At 32.9% G+C, this 18,816-nt stretch overlaps 1 protein-coding gene across 2 annotated transcripts; it reads left to right on the top strand.

Annotated features, from left to right (window-relative positions):
* The first annotated feature begins 353 nt into the window (after window positions 1-353).
* Window positions 354-17,573, top strand: cog3 (component of oligomeric golgi complex 3). 2 transcript variants are annotated; one of them, XM_026271101.1, is made up of 23 exons: window positions 354-577; window positions 2,066-2,212; window positions 3,381-3,442; window positions 4,529-4,694; window positions 5,463-5,537; window positions 5,624-5,716; window positions 5,796-5,921; window positions 6,000-6,083; window positions 6,174-6,217; window positions 7,072-7,198; window positions 7,460-7,551; window positions 8,476-8,615; window positions 8,695-8,855; window positions 10,425-10,530; window positions 10,604-10,710; window positions 11,080-11,169; window positions 11,259-11,379; window positions 12,887-12,975; window positions 13,057-13,191; window positions 14,328-14,403; window positions 14,539-14,666; window positions 15,313-15,411; window positions 16,406-17,573. In XM_026271101.1, the coding sequence occupies exons 1-23, from the start codon at window positions 392-394 to the stop codon at window positions 16,430-16,432; spliced, it is 2,481 nt and encodes an 826-aa protein (XP_026126886.1). In that variant the 5' UTR covers window positions 354-391; the 3' UTR covers window positions 16,433-17,573. The 2 variants fall into 2 exon arrangements, with proteins under 2 accessions (XP_026126886.1, XP_026126887.1); XM_026271102.1 differs by having other exon boundaries at window positions 6,003-6,083.
* The last annotated feature ends 1,243 nt before the right edge of the window (window positions 17,574-18,816 follow it).

The raw sequence follows: 18,816 nt of genomic DNA on the forward strand, positions 1-18,816 counted from the left end.
AGACACAATGTGTGTCTCTGTGTGTATGTGTACGTAAAATAAATAGCACACACTGTATATATATATATATATATATATATATATATATATATATATATATATATATATATATATATATATATATACAGACTGCATAAAATGTTATACATACGCAACTAAAATAAAAAAGACATTTTGTAAAATAAACTATTATATATATAAATTATATATACATTTACAAAATGTCTCTTTTTATTTTAGTTGCGTATGTATAAAATTGTATGCAGTCTGGGTTTTTTATTTTTATTATTTTTATTTTCTGTGTCGCGGAAGTGAACGCGCTCTTCATTGATTGGTTGCCTGCTTCCTGACCCCGCCCAACCCGGAAGAAGCTCCGTGTAGGTGACGTCGCATGTTGTTGTCCACGATGGCGTCGTCCACAGAGCAGTGTCTCCTGGAGCTCACTGAAAAGGACACTCGGGAGAAGCTGTCACACTGGGACCAGCGCGTAGATCCGATGGCTCCGTTAACGGAGAAGCAGACGGACTCGGTGCTCGAGCTCCGTGCCGCGGCGGAAGTCACGCTTCTCCCAGCGGAGGTGAGTGAGTGTAACGTTAGCTAGTGTAGCTAACAGCACAAACACACTCCTCTCGTCTATTCATCTCTACACACTCGCTGTAGAGTCACACTCCTGCTCGGTAGTGTGCACTAGGTCTGTATGACCCTCGTCGGGCTGGTTAGGTGTGTGGAAGTGTGCCACGTATCTAATCCACCCCGTATGCAAATGAGTCAGGCTAGCTAAACAAGACTTGCGTTTCACTTCTGAGAAGAATTAATAATGAACCCATACAGAGTGGCTTTAAAAATGTTATATAAAATCAATAAAGTTCTTTACTGAATAGAATTGGTTTTACACAATTTTCTTTTCAAAATATAATTGTTTCCATGCACATGAAAATATTGCTAAATATATAAAAAATTTAGTTTTCCATACACACAAGGATGATCATATTTGGGGATCAGCGGCATCTAAAAAATTGAAAGTCTCTGAATGAAACTTCGTTTTGTCAAATATTTTGTTTGGAAGGCATGCTTTAAAATAAATGACACCTGGTTCATTTTGTGTCAAATCAGCCAAATTTCAAAAACTTCCCAAGGTCAAATTTTTAATTTTGCCCAATATTTTTTTCTGAAGAAAGACAGACATGTATAGTTACAAAAGAAAAATTAAATGTCATGGAAGAATATTCACGAAGTATTCCACTGTTTTGTAAAGGGAGGGTCAAAATGGCAATCTTCACTTGAGATTCAGAGCCTAATCACAGGGGGGTTAAAATGACTTCAGAAAGATGTCAGCATCATAATGTTATTTTTACACAGAGATTAATAGCTCTATTAGTAAAATCTGTTGACTTTAGTAATCTTAGTTGCATTGTGTGCCAATGGTGACCATTCAAATATAGGGAAAGAGCACTTTTCAAGTTTACTTCTTCAAAGTTTGCATGACCGTAACTCAAGAAGTAATCAAGATATCTTAATGTCCTTTTAGAGATTGGGTCATAACAGACTTTCCTTTGGGCATCTGTATTTTCCAGGCCCTATATGCTTTGGTTCCAGAGATACTGGAATCACAATATGGCTCCAGGAGTTAAAATGGACATGTTTTCAGTGGTCCAAAACCAAAAGTGGATCAGTTGGCATAAATATGATGCTGCTTTATTTTAAGGAACAAATAATGTTGAAACTAGAGATGCATCTCGTTTACTCTGTAGCTTTCCAAGTGCCATAAATATATATATATAAAAAAAAAAAAAATATATATATATATATATATATATATATATATATATATATATATATATATATATATATATATATATATATATATAAAATAAGTAAAATCAAAAATTAGAGCCAGGGAGCTCTTGAGTGACACTCCTGCTGCCATGTATTGTTGTTTAATCATCATTCAGAAGCATTTCAGACATTTGCACTTTCTCACGAACTGAGTCTAGGGATCATTCTGGAGTTTCTCACTCTTAATCATGAGCATGAGATGGTGATGCTGCTCTGAATGTGTCCTCAGCTGCCCATCGAGGACATCTGCAGCCTGGCGTCCCGCTCCCTGCGCTCCTCGTTCACAGCGACTCTTCCCGAGTCCACCGAGGAGGTGCTCCTGCACGGCTTTCAGATGCTGGAGCTGGAGAACGAGCGCATCCAGACGGCCCAGCAGGTCAGACACACACACACACACACACACACACAACACACACACACACACATCTATTATCCTTTCATCACAAGTTCCAAAGGCATTCTGTTTTAGGTAAATGCCATTGCATACTCTGTCTAGTCTGCACTGACAAGTTGCATTAATCTTATAGTGCATTGTACAGTGCAGACTCACACTAGACAGAAACAGGAGGATAACTTCATCAAATATGAGAATAATTAAAGAAGCTCTAATAGTAGCTTACTAACACAGTTCTTACTATTTCTGCAGAATATATATTCATTATAATATACACGATAAAGACTCATTACTTTATCAAATGCTAAAAGTTAAGACATTTTAATTATGGGGGATCCAGGTTAAATCGAACCCCTAACGTCTGCAAACAAATGAAATATTAAATGCATGCTATTAAACGTTTTGTGAATTATTCTTCATCGCATATATGGTTAATGTTTTAGTTTTTAACCATGTGATTTTTAATCAAACTGTCTTTATTCAGATGCCTCATTTTTTAACAGCGCTGCACGATTATGACAAATATCATAAATGTCCCGTGAAACTGTAATTGCAATGATTAATTACAGTTATCATGATTTACATTGACTGATGTTTTGAATAGCTTTATACCATTGTTTGAGGCAAATGCATGCCATATTTTGATATAAAAATGAACAAGCTGAAAGCACTCCTCCTGAAAAACATATATTGCTTTTCTGTAGCTTTGTCAATTTGTACATTGACTTGGTTTGTGTAAATATAAAAAGTAAACATGCACGCTATTATTAATTTAAATCCAAAGCTAAAAGTAAAACCCTGGGGGAAAAAAAACTTAAGATAAATGTATTTTATGTATTTTTTTGTGATTCATTACTGCTAAAAGTTTTGACATTTTACTAAAAATGGAAAAATAAATGTTATTATAGCCTTGTATATGATGAGATTGTTTAATATCAGTGTGCCTGTCACCGATCAAGGAGTTTATTATTTAGTATTAAAAATAAAAACACATTGTAGGGAAGTAAAGTGATGAAGTATTACACACTTTTAATGAATGCAAGTCTTCACAGACTGTATAGTTTGTTTGTTTTTTGCATCTGTTGTGCACAAGCTGAATGACATCATCATCATCATCATCACATGACTGATGACATCATCTCTCTGTCAGTTTTTCTCCTGGTTCTCGAAGCTGCAGGTTCAGATGGATCAGGATGAAGCTTCAAAGTACAGGTGTGTGTTCATGTCCGGTTCTGACCCTGGGCTCCGTTTTTAGAAATGTATGAGATTTATGCATCACCTGAAAGCTGAATAAATGAGCTTTCATTGATGTGTGGTTTATTAGGATCAGACGATTGTTCGAGACACAACTATTTGAAAATCTGGAATCTGAGGGTGCAAAAAAAAATCTAAATATTGAGAAAATCATCTTTAAAGTTGTTCAAATGAATTCTTAGCAATGCATATTACTAATCAAAAATTAAGTTTTGATATATTTACAGTAAGAAACTTACAAAATATATTCACGGAACATGATCTTTACTTAATATGCAAAAGATTTTCGGCATAAAATAAAAATCTGTAATTTTGACCCATACAGTGTATTGTTGGCTATTGCTACGATGCTAGTTATGACTGCTTTTGTGCTCCAGGCTCATGCATTATAATATAATATATGAGTATTTTTTAATTGTGCATACATCGTTGTGAGTTTATTATGATTGTGTGCTTTTAACCTGATAACTGTCACTCACGTTTTTGAAGATAGACTTGAATGTGCATGATACAAACCTAAATTTTGATATTTCATGACTGAAAACATTTTGTAACATGATTTTGATGTGCCATTTACATGGTAATGCAATGTCTGATTTTAAAATGGGTTTTGAAGGATGAATTTTGAGATTTTATGTTTTCAAGTGATATATAACTTCTTATGATTTCTAAAATGTGATAGAGAAAAAGGCAACGAGGAAGTCTTTTTTTTTTAAACAAAGGTCAAAGCTCCTTTTGTAATGTAGATTTCTGAGGGTGCACTCTTGTCATAAATTCATCTATTACTTTTCCTACATAATTTTTAACAAAAAATATTGGCATAATATATATTTGGGAGTCTTAGACCTTTCCAATGATATATAGTTTGTCAAGATTAGATTAAAATTGATTTTAATATAGTATAGTCAACGTAGGCGTCCCGTATACTGGACGGGGTGACATTTAACAGTATCAGCAGAAATGAATGGGTGTTTTCAACAAAGGCACTATAGTATTGCCCCGAAAGCAGATGTCTGATCAGAGTAATTGGTCTGTGCTCCTCAGGACGACGCGGGATGCTCTGAGCGGCTGTCGGGAGCAGTGTGACTCCATCCTGAAGGACGTGAACACCGCGCTGGAGCATCTGGACTCTCTGCAGAAGCAGTACCTCTTTGTGTCCACCAAAACAGGAACGCTCCACGAGGCCTGCGAACAACTGCTGAAGGAGCAGGTCTGATGCTCCCTCTTAATATTTACAGTAAAATTGTGAAATATTATTACAATGTAAAAGAACTGTTTTATAAGTGAATATCTGTTAAAGTGTAATTTATTTCTCTGATGCACAGCTGTATTTTCAGCATCATTCCTCCAGTCTTCAGTGTCACATGATCTTCAGAAATCATGAAAATATGATGATTTACTGCTCAAGAAACATTTCTGATTATTATCAATGCTGACGTATATTTGTATGGAAACCACGATTCACTAACATTCAAAGGTTTGGGGAAAGTATTCAGTTTGGTCGAAAGAGACATTTATAATGTTACAAATAAATGCTGTTCTTTTAATCTTTCTGTTCATCTGTGAATCCTGAGAAATAAATCATGTGACTCTGAAGACTGGAGGAATTATGCTGAAAATACAGCGGAGCATCACAGAAATAAATTACATTTTAACAGAGATTCACACAGAAAACAGCTCTTTTAGATTTTAATAATATTTCACAATTTTTACAGTATAATTGATTAAATAAATACATCCTAAGTGAGCAAAATGTGTCTCTTTGTTGTTTTTTAAACATAAAAAACAAATATTTGAAACTTTTTTTTTTCTCATAATGATAATCTAAGTGTATGTAATTAAGGAGTGTTGATCTTGTTAAAATCTGTCTGTTTGTCTCCTCTCTCTGTCTCTCTCTCTCTCTCTCTCTCTCTCTCTCTCTCTCTGTCTGTCTCTGTCTTTATCTCTCTCTCTCTCTCTCTCTCTCGTCTGTGGACAGTCAGAGCTGGTGGATCTGGCCGAGAGCATCCAAGAGAAACTCTCATATTTCAATGAACTGGAGAACATAAACACGGTGATGCTCTGCTGCTGTTTCCCCGATGCATTGATCATGCATTAATCCTGTGTGTTAATTCATGGGTTAACTCGTCTCTCCTGTAGAAACTGAACTCCGTGACGTTGTCGGTGAACAGCGAGGGATTCATCCCGATGCTTTCTAAACTAGACGAATGCATCGAATATGTCTCCTCTCATGTAAGTGTCCTCCTCTTGTGTTCAGGCAGAAGCTCTCCATCTTTCACACATGCATTCTCCTCATATTTCTTTCTTTCAGCCGAGCTTTAAGGACTACCCGGTCTATCTGAGCAAGTTCAAGCAGTGTCTGTCCCGAGCCATGCTCCTCATCAAGAGCCACACGGTCAGCACGCTGCAGAACCTGACGGCTCAGCTCACTAAGAGGGTGCGTTCAGTAAGAGCTCAAGCCTGGCTGATGACTGGATCACAGATGGTTGTGTGATGTGCTGTGTGTTTATTCCAGCAGGACCCGCTGGGCGCTCCGAACGCAGACAACGCCTTCACGCTCTACTATGTGAAGTTCAGAGCAGCGGCTCCCAAAGTCCGGGTAACACTTGTGTGCAGACACTCGCTTGACTCGGCTCTTTTATAAATCCATTTGTATTTAATATGTGATTTGTTTTTGATTTTGTTTCAGAGGCTCATTGAACAAGTTGAGCAGAGGTCCAACAAAATCCCAGAGTGAGTGATGGAGAATGTTTTTTTTTTTTTTTTTTGATAATTGTCATTTCTATACACATGGATTCCAAATGTGTTTTTTTTTTTTGTGTTTTTTTTTTTTTTTTTTAAATCCCACAACAACAAAATTAAAATCACAAATGTTGCCTTGGCAATTAGCTAAAAGAAAGTCTTTTCAAATAATAGATTTTTTTTTTTGATGGAAATTATTGCATAATGGTTTAAATTAGTTTACTATAATAACTCTATTGTCAAGAAACTGGAGTGAGTAAATAAACTTAAAGAGGTTAAAGAAAGAAGTTTTCATTTATTTGTTTTATTTTGACCAGAAATTATTTTTTTACTCCATAAAACACATGTTCGACAGAATAATTTATTAATAATTTATTTATTAGTTTATTTTAAAATTGTATTTTATTTGTTATATTTTTATTTATTTTATTCATTTTTTAGTTTGTATCCTTTTTTTTATTTTGTTAATTTATATATTTTTAATTATATATCTATTAATAAAACAAATTTTTTAATGTGATTTTATTTTAATTTATATAGTATATATATATATATATATATATATATATATATATTTAATGTATGCATTAAGCAGATGCTTTTATCCAAAGCGACTTATAGTGCATTCAGGCTATCAATTTTTACCTATCATGTGTGTGTGTATATGTGTATATATATATATATATAATGAACAAACAAACAAAGAAAAATATATGATTTTATATATATATATATATATATATATATATATATATGATATATATAATTGTTTTTTGTTGAATCACTGTTCTTGGAATCAAAGGTGTGTGTGCTTGTGTGTGTGTGTGTGTGTGTGTGTGTGTCAGGTATCAGCAGCTGCTGGATGAGATTCATCAGTGTTATCTGGAGCAGCGGGAGCTTCTGCTCAGTCCCAGTATAAACTCTACCTTCACTGATCTCACCAGCCACAACAACAAGGACCACTGCGCTCTGGTGAGGAACACACACACACACACACATCCTGCCGCACGAATCACATCATGAGCTCTTCTCCTGTTATTTACAGCAGACGAATAAATGCCTACCTTCTTTTCATTTGTCCAGTGGTTTTCAACAAGGGGACAAGTTTGTTTGATCAGTTTCCACCTTCCTTCTCCCCTGGCTTGATGTTTGTCAGAAGTGTGTGTTTGTGAAGGAGTGTGTTTCGACTGAAGGTCTGCGTTCAGCTGCTGACTGACGTTGCTGTTGTTTCAGGTGCGCAGCGGCTGTGCGTTTATGGTCCACGTGTGTCAAGACGAACACCAGCTTTACAACGAGTTCTTCTCCAAACCCTCGTCCAAACTGGAGTGAGTAAAGAAACGCTTTTCAGATTAAAGCATGAGAACTATCCCATAATTTACTTTCATTTTGTTCTGACATGCAGTTATTGCCTTTATTAGATGAAGCACAACATGTTAGACAGAATTATATTTATTAATTTGTTTATGGTTGTATTTTTTCTTTCTTAATTTGATTTTATTAATTATTTAGATTTTAAATTTTGTTAACTTCATTATTTATTTGAAATAAATTAAAATGTTTGTATTTATTTGTTATTTATTTTCTATGATTGTTTTTCTTAACAGTGATGAATATGATGAAGCACCTGTTAGAATAATATTTATTTGTTTATTTCTGCATTTTTTAATTAATAATAATTAATTATAATAATAATAATTAATTCTGTAATTTTAATTAATTAATTGCAGTTTTATTTTTTATTTTGTCCGCCGTTATTTATTTAAAATATTAATATATTTTATTTATTGTTATTTCTTTGTCTTTATATTATCTTCACTTTATTTTTTCTTTATTATCTTATTTTTCATTTAATCAGTTAATTTGTTTTAATTACCATTAATGATTTAATTATTTGATTTTTCTATTAAAAAAATGTTAATTAGTTGTAGATATTAATTTATTTGTATTTTGTTTATTTTTTTTTAAATGTAAAAATAAAAAAAAATATATATATATTTTTTTGTATTTTATTTTTTATTTACATTTACAAATAAAAGTTTTTTTTTTTTTTTTTTTGGGAGCATAGATAGTTAAATCAGAATCTACCTTTGTTGCATGGAAAACAGAGGCTATGGCATTTTGTATTTTATTCTATATTTTCCATTTTTCGATTTAACCTCAGATTGTGACTGACTCAAGCTGGGTCTCTTTGAGTCTTGTGAATATGTTCGTGTGATTGTAACATCACTTGAGGCTGTGCTTTGTGACAGTGAACTTCTGGAGAGACTCTGCGTGTCTCTGTATGACGTCTTGAGGCCTCTGATCATCCACGTGGTTCATCTGGAGACGCTGTCGGAGCTCTGCGGCATCCTGAAGAACGAGATGCTGGAGGACCACGTCCAGAACAACGGTAAAACAGCCTGTCCTTCCACAGACCTCTGCTTCTGAAGGAGTAAACACAGCTGAGATGATGGTGTGGTTTGTCTCAGTGGTGCAGCTGGGAGCCTTCGACGCCGTGGTGAAGCAGATGCTGGAGGACGTTCAGGAGCGTCTGGTCTACAGGACACACATCTACATCCAGACGGACATCAGCGGATACAAGCCTGCGCACGGAGACCTGGCCTACCCCGAGAAACTAGAGATGATGGAGGTCAGCGAGCAGAGCACGCTACATATATATAATCTGAACAAAAAATATTGAAACGTAAATTAAACTTAATGTGGAAACTGTAATAGTGTCTCATTTATACAAAAATAATATTGCTTGGAAAATAGATAGTTTCCATTAGGAGATCCATCCAGCTTTGAATTATTATTATTATAAATTGTATTTTTGTAATTTATTCATTTAGAATTTTTGTAATTTATTTTTATACAATGTTTTTAGTTCTTCTTATTACTTCTTTTTTACATGTATTTATTTCTATTTTTTAAGTTGTATTTATTATATTTTAATTTACCTAATTTTATCTACCGTAAATAAATTTTTCAATTGTATTTATTTATTTATTTATTTTTAACTTTTTTATTTTATTTATTTTATAATTGTTTAATTTAATAATAAAAAAATCTATAGTTTTTATTTTTTATTTTATTTATTTTTATTTGTAATGTATTTTTATTTCAGTTTTATTTTTTCATTTTTAAATATATTTATTTTTATAATTTTAAAGTTATTTTTTTTATTGTATTTCAATTTCAATATTTTTAAAAAATATTTTAATTTATTTACTTAAAATATTTTAATTTATTTTAATTTATTTACTTTATCATTTTAATACATTTTAATATTTAAATTTATATTTTTAATTTTATTAGATATATTTTTTATATGTATTCATATTTTAATACATTTTATTTTTGAATGTAGAAAAAGAAACTTAAATATAAATATAAATATAATGTGAACAAAAAATGTTGAAACGTAAACTAAACTGAATGTGAAAAATGTAATAGTGTATAATTTATACTAAAATAATATTGCTTGGAAAATAGATAATTTCCATTATGAAAGCCATCCAGCTTTGAATTATTATTTTTATTATTGCATTTTTTATTATTTATTTTTGTCATTTATTCATTTAGAATTTTTGTAATTTATTTTTATACAATGTTTTTAGTTTATTACTTTTTTTTTTACATGTATTTATTTAAATTTTTTTTTGTTTTATTTATTATATTTTAATTTATCTAATTTTGTCTCAATTCATTTTTCAATTGTATTTATTTATTTTTAACTTTTTTGGTTTATTTTATAATTGTTTAATTTAATAATAAAAAAATCCAATAGTTTTTATTTTATTTGTAATGTATTTCTTTCATTTTTTTTTTTTTTTTTTTAAATGTATTTCTTTTTTTTAAATGTTATTTTCATTTTCAATATATATTTTATATATATATATATATTTATATATATATATATATTTATATATATATATATATATATATATATATATATATATATATATATATATATATATATATATATATATATTAATATTTTAATACATTTGAATATTTAAATTTATATTTTATGATATATATTTTTATATTTATTAATATATTTTTTATTTTATTAGATTTTTTTATATTTATTAATATTTTAATAAATTTTGAACATTTATTTTTGAATGTATGTTTTTGTTGTCTTTTTGTTATTGATGCATGAGCCAGTCTAGTGGTTGTTCAGTGTTGTTGAAGCGTGCTCTCTCTGTTGCAGAGAATCGCTCAGAGTCTGAAGGAGGAGCAGATGAAGCTGAGCTCGAGCAGCTCTTTCTCTGACGTGCAGCTGGAGGAGTCTGATAATCAGAAGCTGATCAGCTCTGGTGTGTGTGTGTGTGTGTGTGTGTGTGTGCTCTCGCTCTGTTATCCTGACAGTACGCTGTGTTTGTCCTGCAGAGGCGCGCTCACGCAGCACAGTTTCTCCTGCAGATCTTCATGGCATGTGGTATCCCACCGTCAAACGCACGCTCGTGTGTCTCTCCAAACTCTACCGCTGCATCGACGTCAGTATCACACTCCACCACAGCCTAATTACTCATCACACAATTAGTTAACGATTATATGCATTTAATAATTAACCTTTTATGAATGCAATAGACCACAATCTGTAGTTTCCCAGCGGCACTGTTTTAATAATTGATATGCATTAAGAATATTCAATAATTTAGTACCAGATTTAATTGTTTAATTTTTAATCTGATCTTGTGGTTTAATTAGTATATTAAATCTTATTGCAGCATGCATGTTTTGCCAAAACAAACTGAAAACATTTTCATTGCATGAAATAAAAAACACATTTGCTGAAATTATAATGATAAAACACAACCAAATCATTCAAGCATGACCGAAGCCAGATGTGGTGTGTCCTGTAGAGGGCGGTGTTTCAGGGTCTGTCACAGGAAGCGCTCTCTGCCTGCATCCAGTCTCTGCTCAAAGCCTTCGACATCATTCAGAAGAACAAGGTGAGGTGTTTATACATCATCAGAAAGTTGGTCGGTAAGGGTTAATTCCCGAGAGCCGTGTTGAACGGACATCTGTGCTTTCTTCACAGACTCAGTTAGATGGGCAGCTCTTCCTGATCAAACACCTCCTGATCCTGCGCGAGCAGATCGCCCCGTTCCACGCAGACTTCGCCATCAAAGAGATCTCGCTGGATCTGAAGAAGACCAGAGGTAACAGCCACGCTTTTGGGAGCTTTGGGAGGATTTGAATAGTCTTAAAGATGTCCACAGCGCTGACAGAACAAGTGGGACAGCTGCGACTGGTGCATTCTAGATTTTAAATACACATGCATATAAATTAGTGTCTTTAGAGTGTTCTTCAGCCTTTTAACTGATAATACACAAAAAATATTTAATATTATACACTAATATTGACAAAAAAAAACATGCTCCCTCTAAACGTGCATGAATGTGTGCATAGATTTAATGGAAGACAATACAGAAGATTTGTTTTATGTCATATTTACTTGTTTGTTACTCAATAATAAAAATTGGCTTTTGCTTTTTTTCCTGAGGTAAGGCGAACCTAAATAGTGGTAATTGTGATCAAAAGGTGATTTTAAAAGTATCTGCTGTATGTAAAGTGACATTAAGTTTACTGAGAATATTTAATATCACTCATGGAGCCACATTGAGAGTCCCATATCTTTGAAACTGAACCATATTGTGACTTAAAAATGAAGATACCAACAGTTTCTATAAGGATATTAAAGTATATGTAATTCTTCTCGAGTTACAAACATGCAAACATTTGGGGGGAACACAAACAGTCACCTTTCTGAACAGTCACTATTGAAATATAATGCAACCAAGATTGCTAAAGTCAGCAGAATTTACTAACAGACAAGAATATTGAGATTGATTTAATACTTTTTGAGTTACAAGCATGCAAACTTTGCAATTTGCCATTTTTTTGAATGGTCACTATTGGCATGCAATGCAACAAAACTTTAACAAAGAAGCAACATATAAAAAGATATTAAGCTATCTTTAATGCTTCTTGAGTTACAGGCATGCAAACTTTGGGGAAAAATACGCAAAGAGTACAAGAAGTGCTTTTTTCTCAATTTTAGGTGGTCATTATTAGAATGTAATGCAATGCAGATTTCTAAAGTCAACAGATTTTGCTAAAATAATTACCAATACCTGTATTAAACATTAAGTACTGATTCTGCCATCTTTCCAAAGTCCTTTCCAAAGCCTGTAATTTGGCTCCAAACCACAGGTAATTATGACCCTCCTGGGCCACATAGAGGTCCACGTATCTTTAGAAATGAATCATATCGGGGCTTAAAAATTAAAATACAGAAAGAAAAGTTAGAATCTAAAAGGGTATGGATATATCTTTAATACAGACTTGCAAACTTTGGGTACAAACACACAAAAAGGACTTTAGTGTATTGTACTGTGTATTATACCCCCTGTAATCTGGCTCCAAATATCAGATAAAAATATTTTTGACACAAATTGTCAGGTTTTTAAAAAACCAAGCAAAGGCAGTTATATTTGAAAAGTCCTTTTGAAAATACGTGAATGAAATTCACAGAAAAGAAAGATGAATTTCATATTGAGCGTGTCGTGGGATCCAGGGAGCGAGTGTGAAGTGATGAAATGTGTGTGTAATAGCAGTGAAGCTCCACCAGGGGGAAGACGAACATTTGTTTTTCTCCGTCCTCAGACGCTGCTTTCAAAATCTTTAACCCCAAGACTGTGCCCAACTTCTTCCGTCTGAACAGCCATAACGCTATCCTGGAGTTTCTGCTGGAGGTAAGGTCAGCTTTATGACCTGAAGAGCGTCACAGAGCCTCGCCGCTGGTTCCTGATCATGAGCTGATGCTTTCTCCTCAGGGCACGCCGGAGATTAAAGAGCACTACATCGACTCCAAGAAAGAAGTGGACCGGCACCTGAAGTCCAGCTGTGAGCAGTTCATCCAGCAGCAGACGCACATGTTCGTGGGGAACCTGGAGGAGTTCCTCACCAAGGTCAGAGTTCACTCCCCAAGAGCATTATGGGTCGCAACACTGCTCCATTACGTCATCCGACTCCAAAAATGAATTACTTTAAATTACTAGTAATCAGATTACATTTACTTTATGTTATGGATTACATGTTTGTGTATTATTCACATTATCATGTGACTAGCAGGTAAACAGATATGATATTTCATACTTTAAGTGTTGTATTTTGATTGGAAGGTGTAGTTTTATATTTTTATGATTTAATTTATTAAATGAGCTTTTTATTAAACTCAGAAACCCACTGCAGTCTCTTGAGAAAGCTTGACGCAGTATAATTTTTATTGTACTTCATTCATGTATCGTCTCCTTGTATTTTCATATCATTATGGTACAAGATTCTTCTGTTTAAATCAATGCGATTACATCCACAGTAATCTAGAAGAATTTACGGATTATATTCGCTGAAATGTGTAATGTAACGAATAATGATACTAACAGTTTTTCAATACAATTTGGAATCAGTAACGGTAATTTACTATAATTCGTATAATGCATAACAAATGTGTGTGTGTGTGTTATGCATTATACAAATTATAGTTTTATTAATACATATTTCACTTAAATTTGCATAATGCACTACATAATACCATAATATATATATAATTTTTTTAAATGAGAATTAAGTGTACAATTGAGCTGAAATTGGTTTTTGTTCTTAAAATATAATGCTTTATTTTAGTGCTTTTAATGCTTTTTTTCATTGTTCAATACATACAAATATATATATATATATATATATATATATATATATATATATATATATATAATTTTTATTTTTTTTATTTTATTTTTTGGGGGGGTGAATCAAAACCCACACGTATTCTTGACAGCCATAATGAGCAAAAGATGAATTCTCAAACAAATGCACAAACTGAGATGTTTAGCCAAGTGTGTTGTTTTGAGCTTTGAGGACTTCATCTATCCAGCACTGCTCCACATGCAAATCTGAGCGTGCTTAGTGAAGGTGTGTGTCTATCTTAATGGTTTTATTAGAAAGATTTCAAGTTAAAATGTGTTTTTATTTAGTATTTCAGTTCTTGTCTTAACATTGTGTGATGATGAGCTCAGTTTGATGTGTTCTCCTCTCTTTCTAATCTCAGGTAGCAGCGTTAAAGACGATGGCTGTTGAAGGAGGACCGACGTACAGTCTGTCTCAGCAGCCCTGGGCTCAGCCGGGTAACCCGTACACACACATTATTGACAGACTTCGTAGTATTCATGCATTTACACCATAATGAGGCAGAAATGATGACGGTGTGTTCTGAAGTTAGTTCACACTTGTTAGTGAGAGTGTGTTTTCTCTACTGTTAGCCAAGGTGAATGACATTGTGATGGCCACCTATCGCATCCTGAAAAACAAGCTGCCCGTCACCTTACAGAGCATGTCTTTATACCTGGCCAACAAAGACACCGAGTTCATCCTGTTCAAGCCCGTCAGGGTGAGTGTCTGTCTCTCTTCTTAAACTAATTACACCTGTTTCAGTCTGTGTTAGTCACCGACACTCAGTCGAGCTGGACACTGCAGATTTTCAGATCAGTACTCTACTATTTTAGGATTTATTCTTCATTTATTTGCTTCTATTTTAATGGAATAATTATATTAGTATTTAATAATATTTGAATTAGTTTTTACATTTTTCAAATTATCTTAGTATATATATATATATATATATATATATTATTTATTTATTTATTTATTTTTATGTCTAATAAGATTTTTTTTCTCCAGTTTCGTGTTGGTTATTTTAATTAATTCAGCTCATTGACAGAAAAAAATATATATTGTTTTCGTTTCACATTTTTCCTCCTATATTTAATTTTATTTCTATTATCAATAAAAAAAAAATCTATCTGTTTGGTATTTTTAGTTAACATTACCAGCACTGTTTTCAGAATGAAAATCCATTTAAAAGCATCCAAACACACTGATTGGAGAAAGCTCAAAACGTTTGTTCTATAGAATGTTAAAAGGCAACCTTTGCTTAGGTCATTAACTAAGGACGGAGCTAAGCAAAGGGTCAGCTACCCATAATGCAATGCTCAGCCAGCAGGATAATGATATCAGTCAATCACATGCCGTTTCAGAACAACGTCCAGCAGGTGTTCCAGAGACTGCAAGCGTTACTGCAGGAGGAGTACAGCGGCGAGGACCTGCAGATCATCGCATGTCCCTCCATGGAGCAGGTGCTTAGCATCAATGTGTCCCAACGTTCCTTCAGATTCTGAACATGTGACTTCGAAGTAACATTCCAAACATTCCGTTTTTTTTTTTTTATGTGAGAGCATGAGAGAAAACAGTAAAGGAACATTCCATTTGATTCCAGTGTTACTTTTGAATTTGTTTTAAGAGCCGTCTACTTAATAGTAACTAGTTAGTGCCAACTAGATAGTGAAGACGTTTGGAGAAAGATATCAAAGATCTGATAACGTTTTGGGAATGTTCCATTTGAATGTTCCCTGAGAAGCCAGTAAGTAATGACGTTTGGAAAAGTTTCATAAAAATATTCCATCAACAGTTATAACTTTGAGAGAATATGAAAGATGAATAATGTTTTAGCAGTGATGTTTTGAGAACATTATCATTTTAGATCGGGTCGTTCCATTAACCGTTCTGGACGAATGCTTATAACTTTTGGAGAACATTATTAAACGTTAAGGGAATATTCAGTTTTATTATTTTGCATATGCATTTTAAATGTGCTCTGAACAATATTAAAGTAAAAAAAAAAAAAAAAAAACATTAGTCAAGCATCCAATTGAAATGTTGCATGAGTGATGTATAGATGTTTTTGTGCTAACGCTTTGAGAACATTATTCGTATTATTATTAAAGATCAGATCAGTAACCAGCATTACTTTAAGGATGTTTTTTTAACTTTTGAGAGATAATGGTGTACAAATAATGTTTTCGCCGCAACATTTTGAGAACATTATTTAAGACTTTGAATGAACATTCGATTAATGTTTCTGGGAAGATTTTCATAGCTTTTAAAGAAAATTATGTTTAAAAAATGTTACTATTGAGAGAACGTTATGGAAGACCAGATAACTTTAAACAAATATTCTAATAGCACTACTGAAGAAAACTTGTACAGAATCTTTCTGAGAATGTTTCCTGTTTATAATCAAAAGATCAAGTAGGTATGATTGGATGATGGAAATGAAATCTTTCTTTCTAGATAAATCTGCTGCTGTCGGTGAAATAGCCCTGGACTCTGTGGACAGTGATGTTCTTCCACACTTGGACCACGTCAGCGTTGGGAAAAGAGCCCTGAGAGAAGATTATTCCCAAAGCTTCTGGAGATCAACACGTCTCTCTATCTAAAGACAGAACGAGACCCCTTCCGAACACTGAACACACGCTGCAGGAGCTTGATCGGGTTCTTCAGCGTAGCATTGATACCAAATCAGTCTGTACAGATGGAAATTAAAGCGAAGGTGTGGGCTGCTGGTCTGGAGGTTCACCATCCACACACACACACATGATCCACCAGGAGGCGCTGTGTGTTTGAGAGGACACAAGAGCACTGTACTGGTGAAGGAAACTGTGTGCAGAACATATTTATTACTATGTTTAAAGGATTATTTCACAGAGAGATGTGAATTGTTATTATTTACCTGTTTGCAAACCCTGAACACAAAAGAAGATGCTTTGTCTCCCATTGACTTCCATTATATTCTTGGCCACACAATGGAAGTCAATGGGAGCCAAAACTCCTTTATCTTCTTTTGTCTGCCACAGAAGAAAGCAAGTCAAACAGGTTTGGAAATCAAGTTTGGGAAATTACTTTTAAAACCTGCATGCTATCTTTTTTTTCCTCTCTCTGATGAACACAAAAGAGGATTGTTTGAAGAACGATGTTCATGCAACTCTTCTGATGTTGGCATTGTAACATCTTTTTAAACATCCATGCAGGTTTGGATTAATATTAGGGTGTGTTATTCATATCAAGCTGAAGTAGTTCCCCTTTATGCATTTACTCATTTTCTTCCTTCGTTCTGGGCGCTTCAGTTGCATTTTGGGAGTTTAAGTCATCTATGAAAAGCTTCCTCACTTCTTGGGCTTTTTTATATGGTGCTTTTCTGTTTGGTTCTGTTGGAGTGATTGTGATGGATTCATAACTAAAGCTGAAGGTTTATTACTGATTCATTCCTGTCGTTTTTCTAAATAAATTCTCCTAGAACTGAAAGGTATGAAGCTTTACGAGGTGGAAATGAGATTTAGCCCATTAAACACTGATTAAAACCTTTTTCATATTTGATATCAATACAGTAGCTGATGCTGATTTCACTAATAATTGTATAAAACATGCTTTAAGTGCAAACTAAAATGCTATGTTAAAGATGTGAAAGTGTCTGAATTCAGTTTTGAGTGATCGTCTTTGTGCTGATGTGTATGCACCAGAAAATATATATTTACAGATGTAAATATATTGGAAATATAATGATATAAGAAATGTTATAAAACACAGATAAAAAAATATATAATCTGTATCTTATAGAGAGGATTTATTCCCAACACAAAACGATTACGGTAAATTTGACAAATTTAAAGTGGATTGTTCATAAAATTAAGTTCGCAATGTTCAAGAATTTTGTTAAGATCGTTTTAGCAGAATTATAAATTAAAAACTTATATAATTACAAACTAAAATAAAAAATAATAAGCAAAAATTGAGTAGTATTATTTTAGTAATAAATTAACATTTTTATATTTTCCTTTTTTATTTTAAGTTAAAGTAATTGTTTTTAATTATGTCTATATAGTGTTTTTATATTAGTTTTCTTTTTTCCGTTTGTCATTTTAGTACATCAAGTTAAGAAATATTGCATTGACAACTATAGCTGATATAAAATGAGTTTTTGTAAAATATTTTAATATTTATAATTTTTAATTTTATTTCAGTTGTGGCTTTTTTTTAATGGTTCTAGTTTAAGTTTCAGTTAACTTTAAAGAATGCGATGCATTTTTTTTTTTTTTTTTTTTTTTTTTTACAGGATGTACACATTTTTGTTTTTACTATTTTCATTTTTATTAATTTTTATTTCAGTTTGAGTTATTTTAGTACGTCAAGTTTTATTTCAGATAGCTGCTGAGACAACATTTCAAATTTTCATTTAGTTTTTTTTTTTTTTATGTTTTGTTTAATATTCCTGTTTTTTCATTTAACATTTATTTTATTTCAGGCTACAAGTCTTTTTATGGTTTTAGCTTAGCTGTAAAAGCACTGGAGGAAGTGATCAGACGCACCATGTTCACCTGCTGGACCACAAAAGAGGTAAAGACTAGAGTCCCACAGACATGCACTGAAACCTGAGCCCCATCTGAAGACCAGAACAAACCAGTTATGAACAGACAAACACTACACTTCATTCTCCAGAGATATATCCTCCCCTTCCTCAGAACAGCGTTGATTTTGAAAACTTGAATTTTATTGAATATAAACAAGTTACACACACACACACACACACACATATATAATTTAATGCAATTCAGTTAGCTTTTTTATTTTAAGATATATATATATATATTATGTGCATTTTATTCAAGTGCAAGTCTAATATAATTTTAAATCTAATATTAATATCT

The sequence above is a fragment of the Carassius auratus genome, chromosome 9 (assembly GCF_003368295.1).
Source record: "Carassius auratus strain Wakin chromosome 9, ASM336829v1, whole genome shotgun sequence".
In the NCBI taxonomy this organism is placed as follows: Eukaryota; Metazoa; Chordata; class Actinopteri; order Cypriniformes; family Cyprinidae; genus Carassius; species Carassius auratus.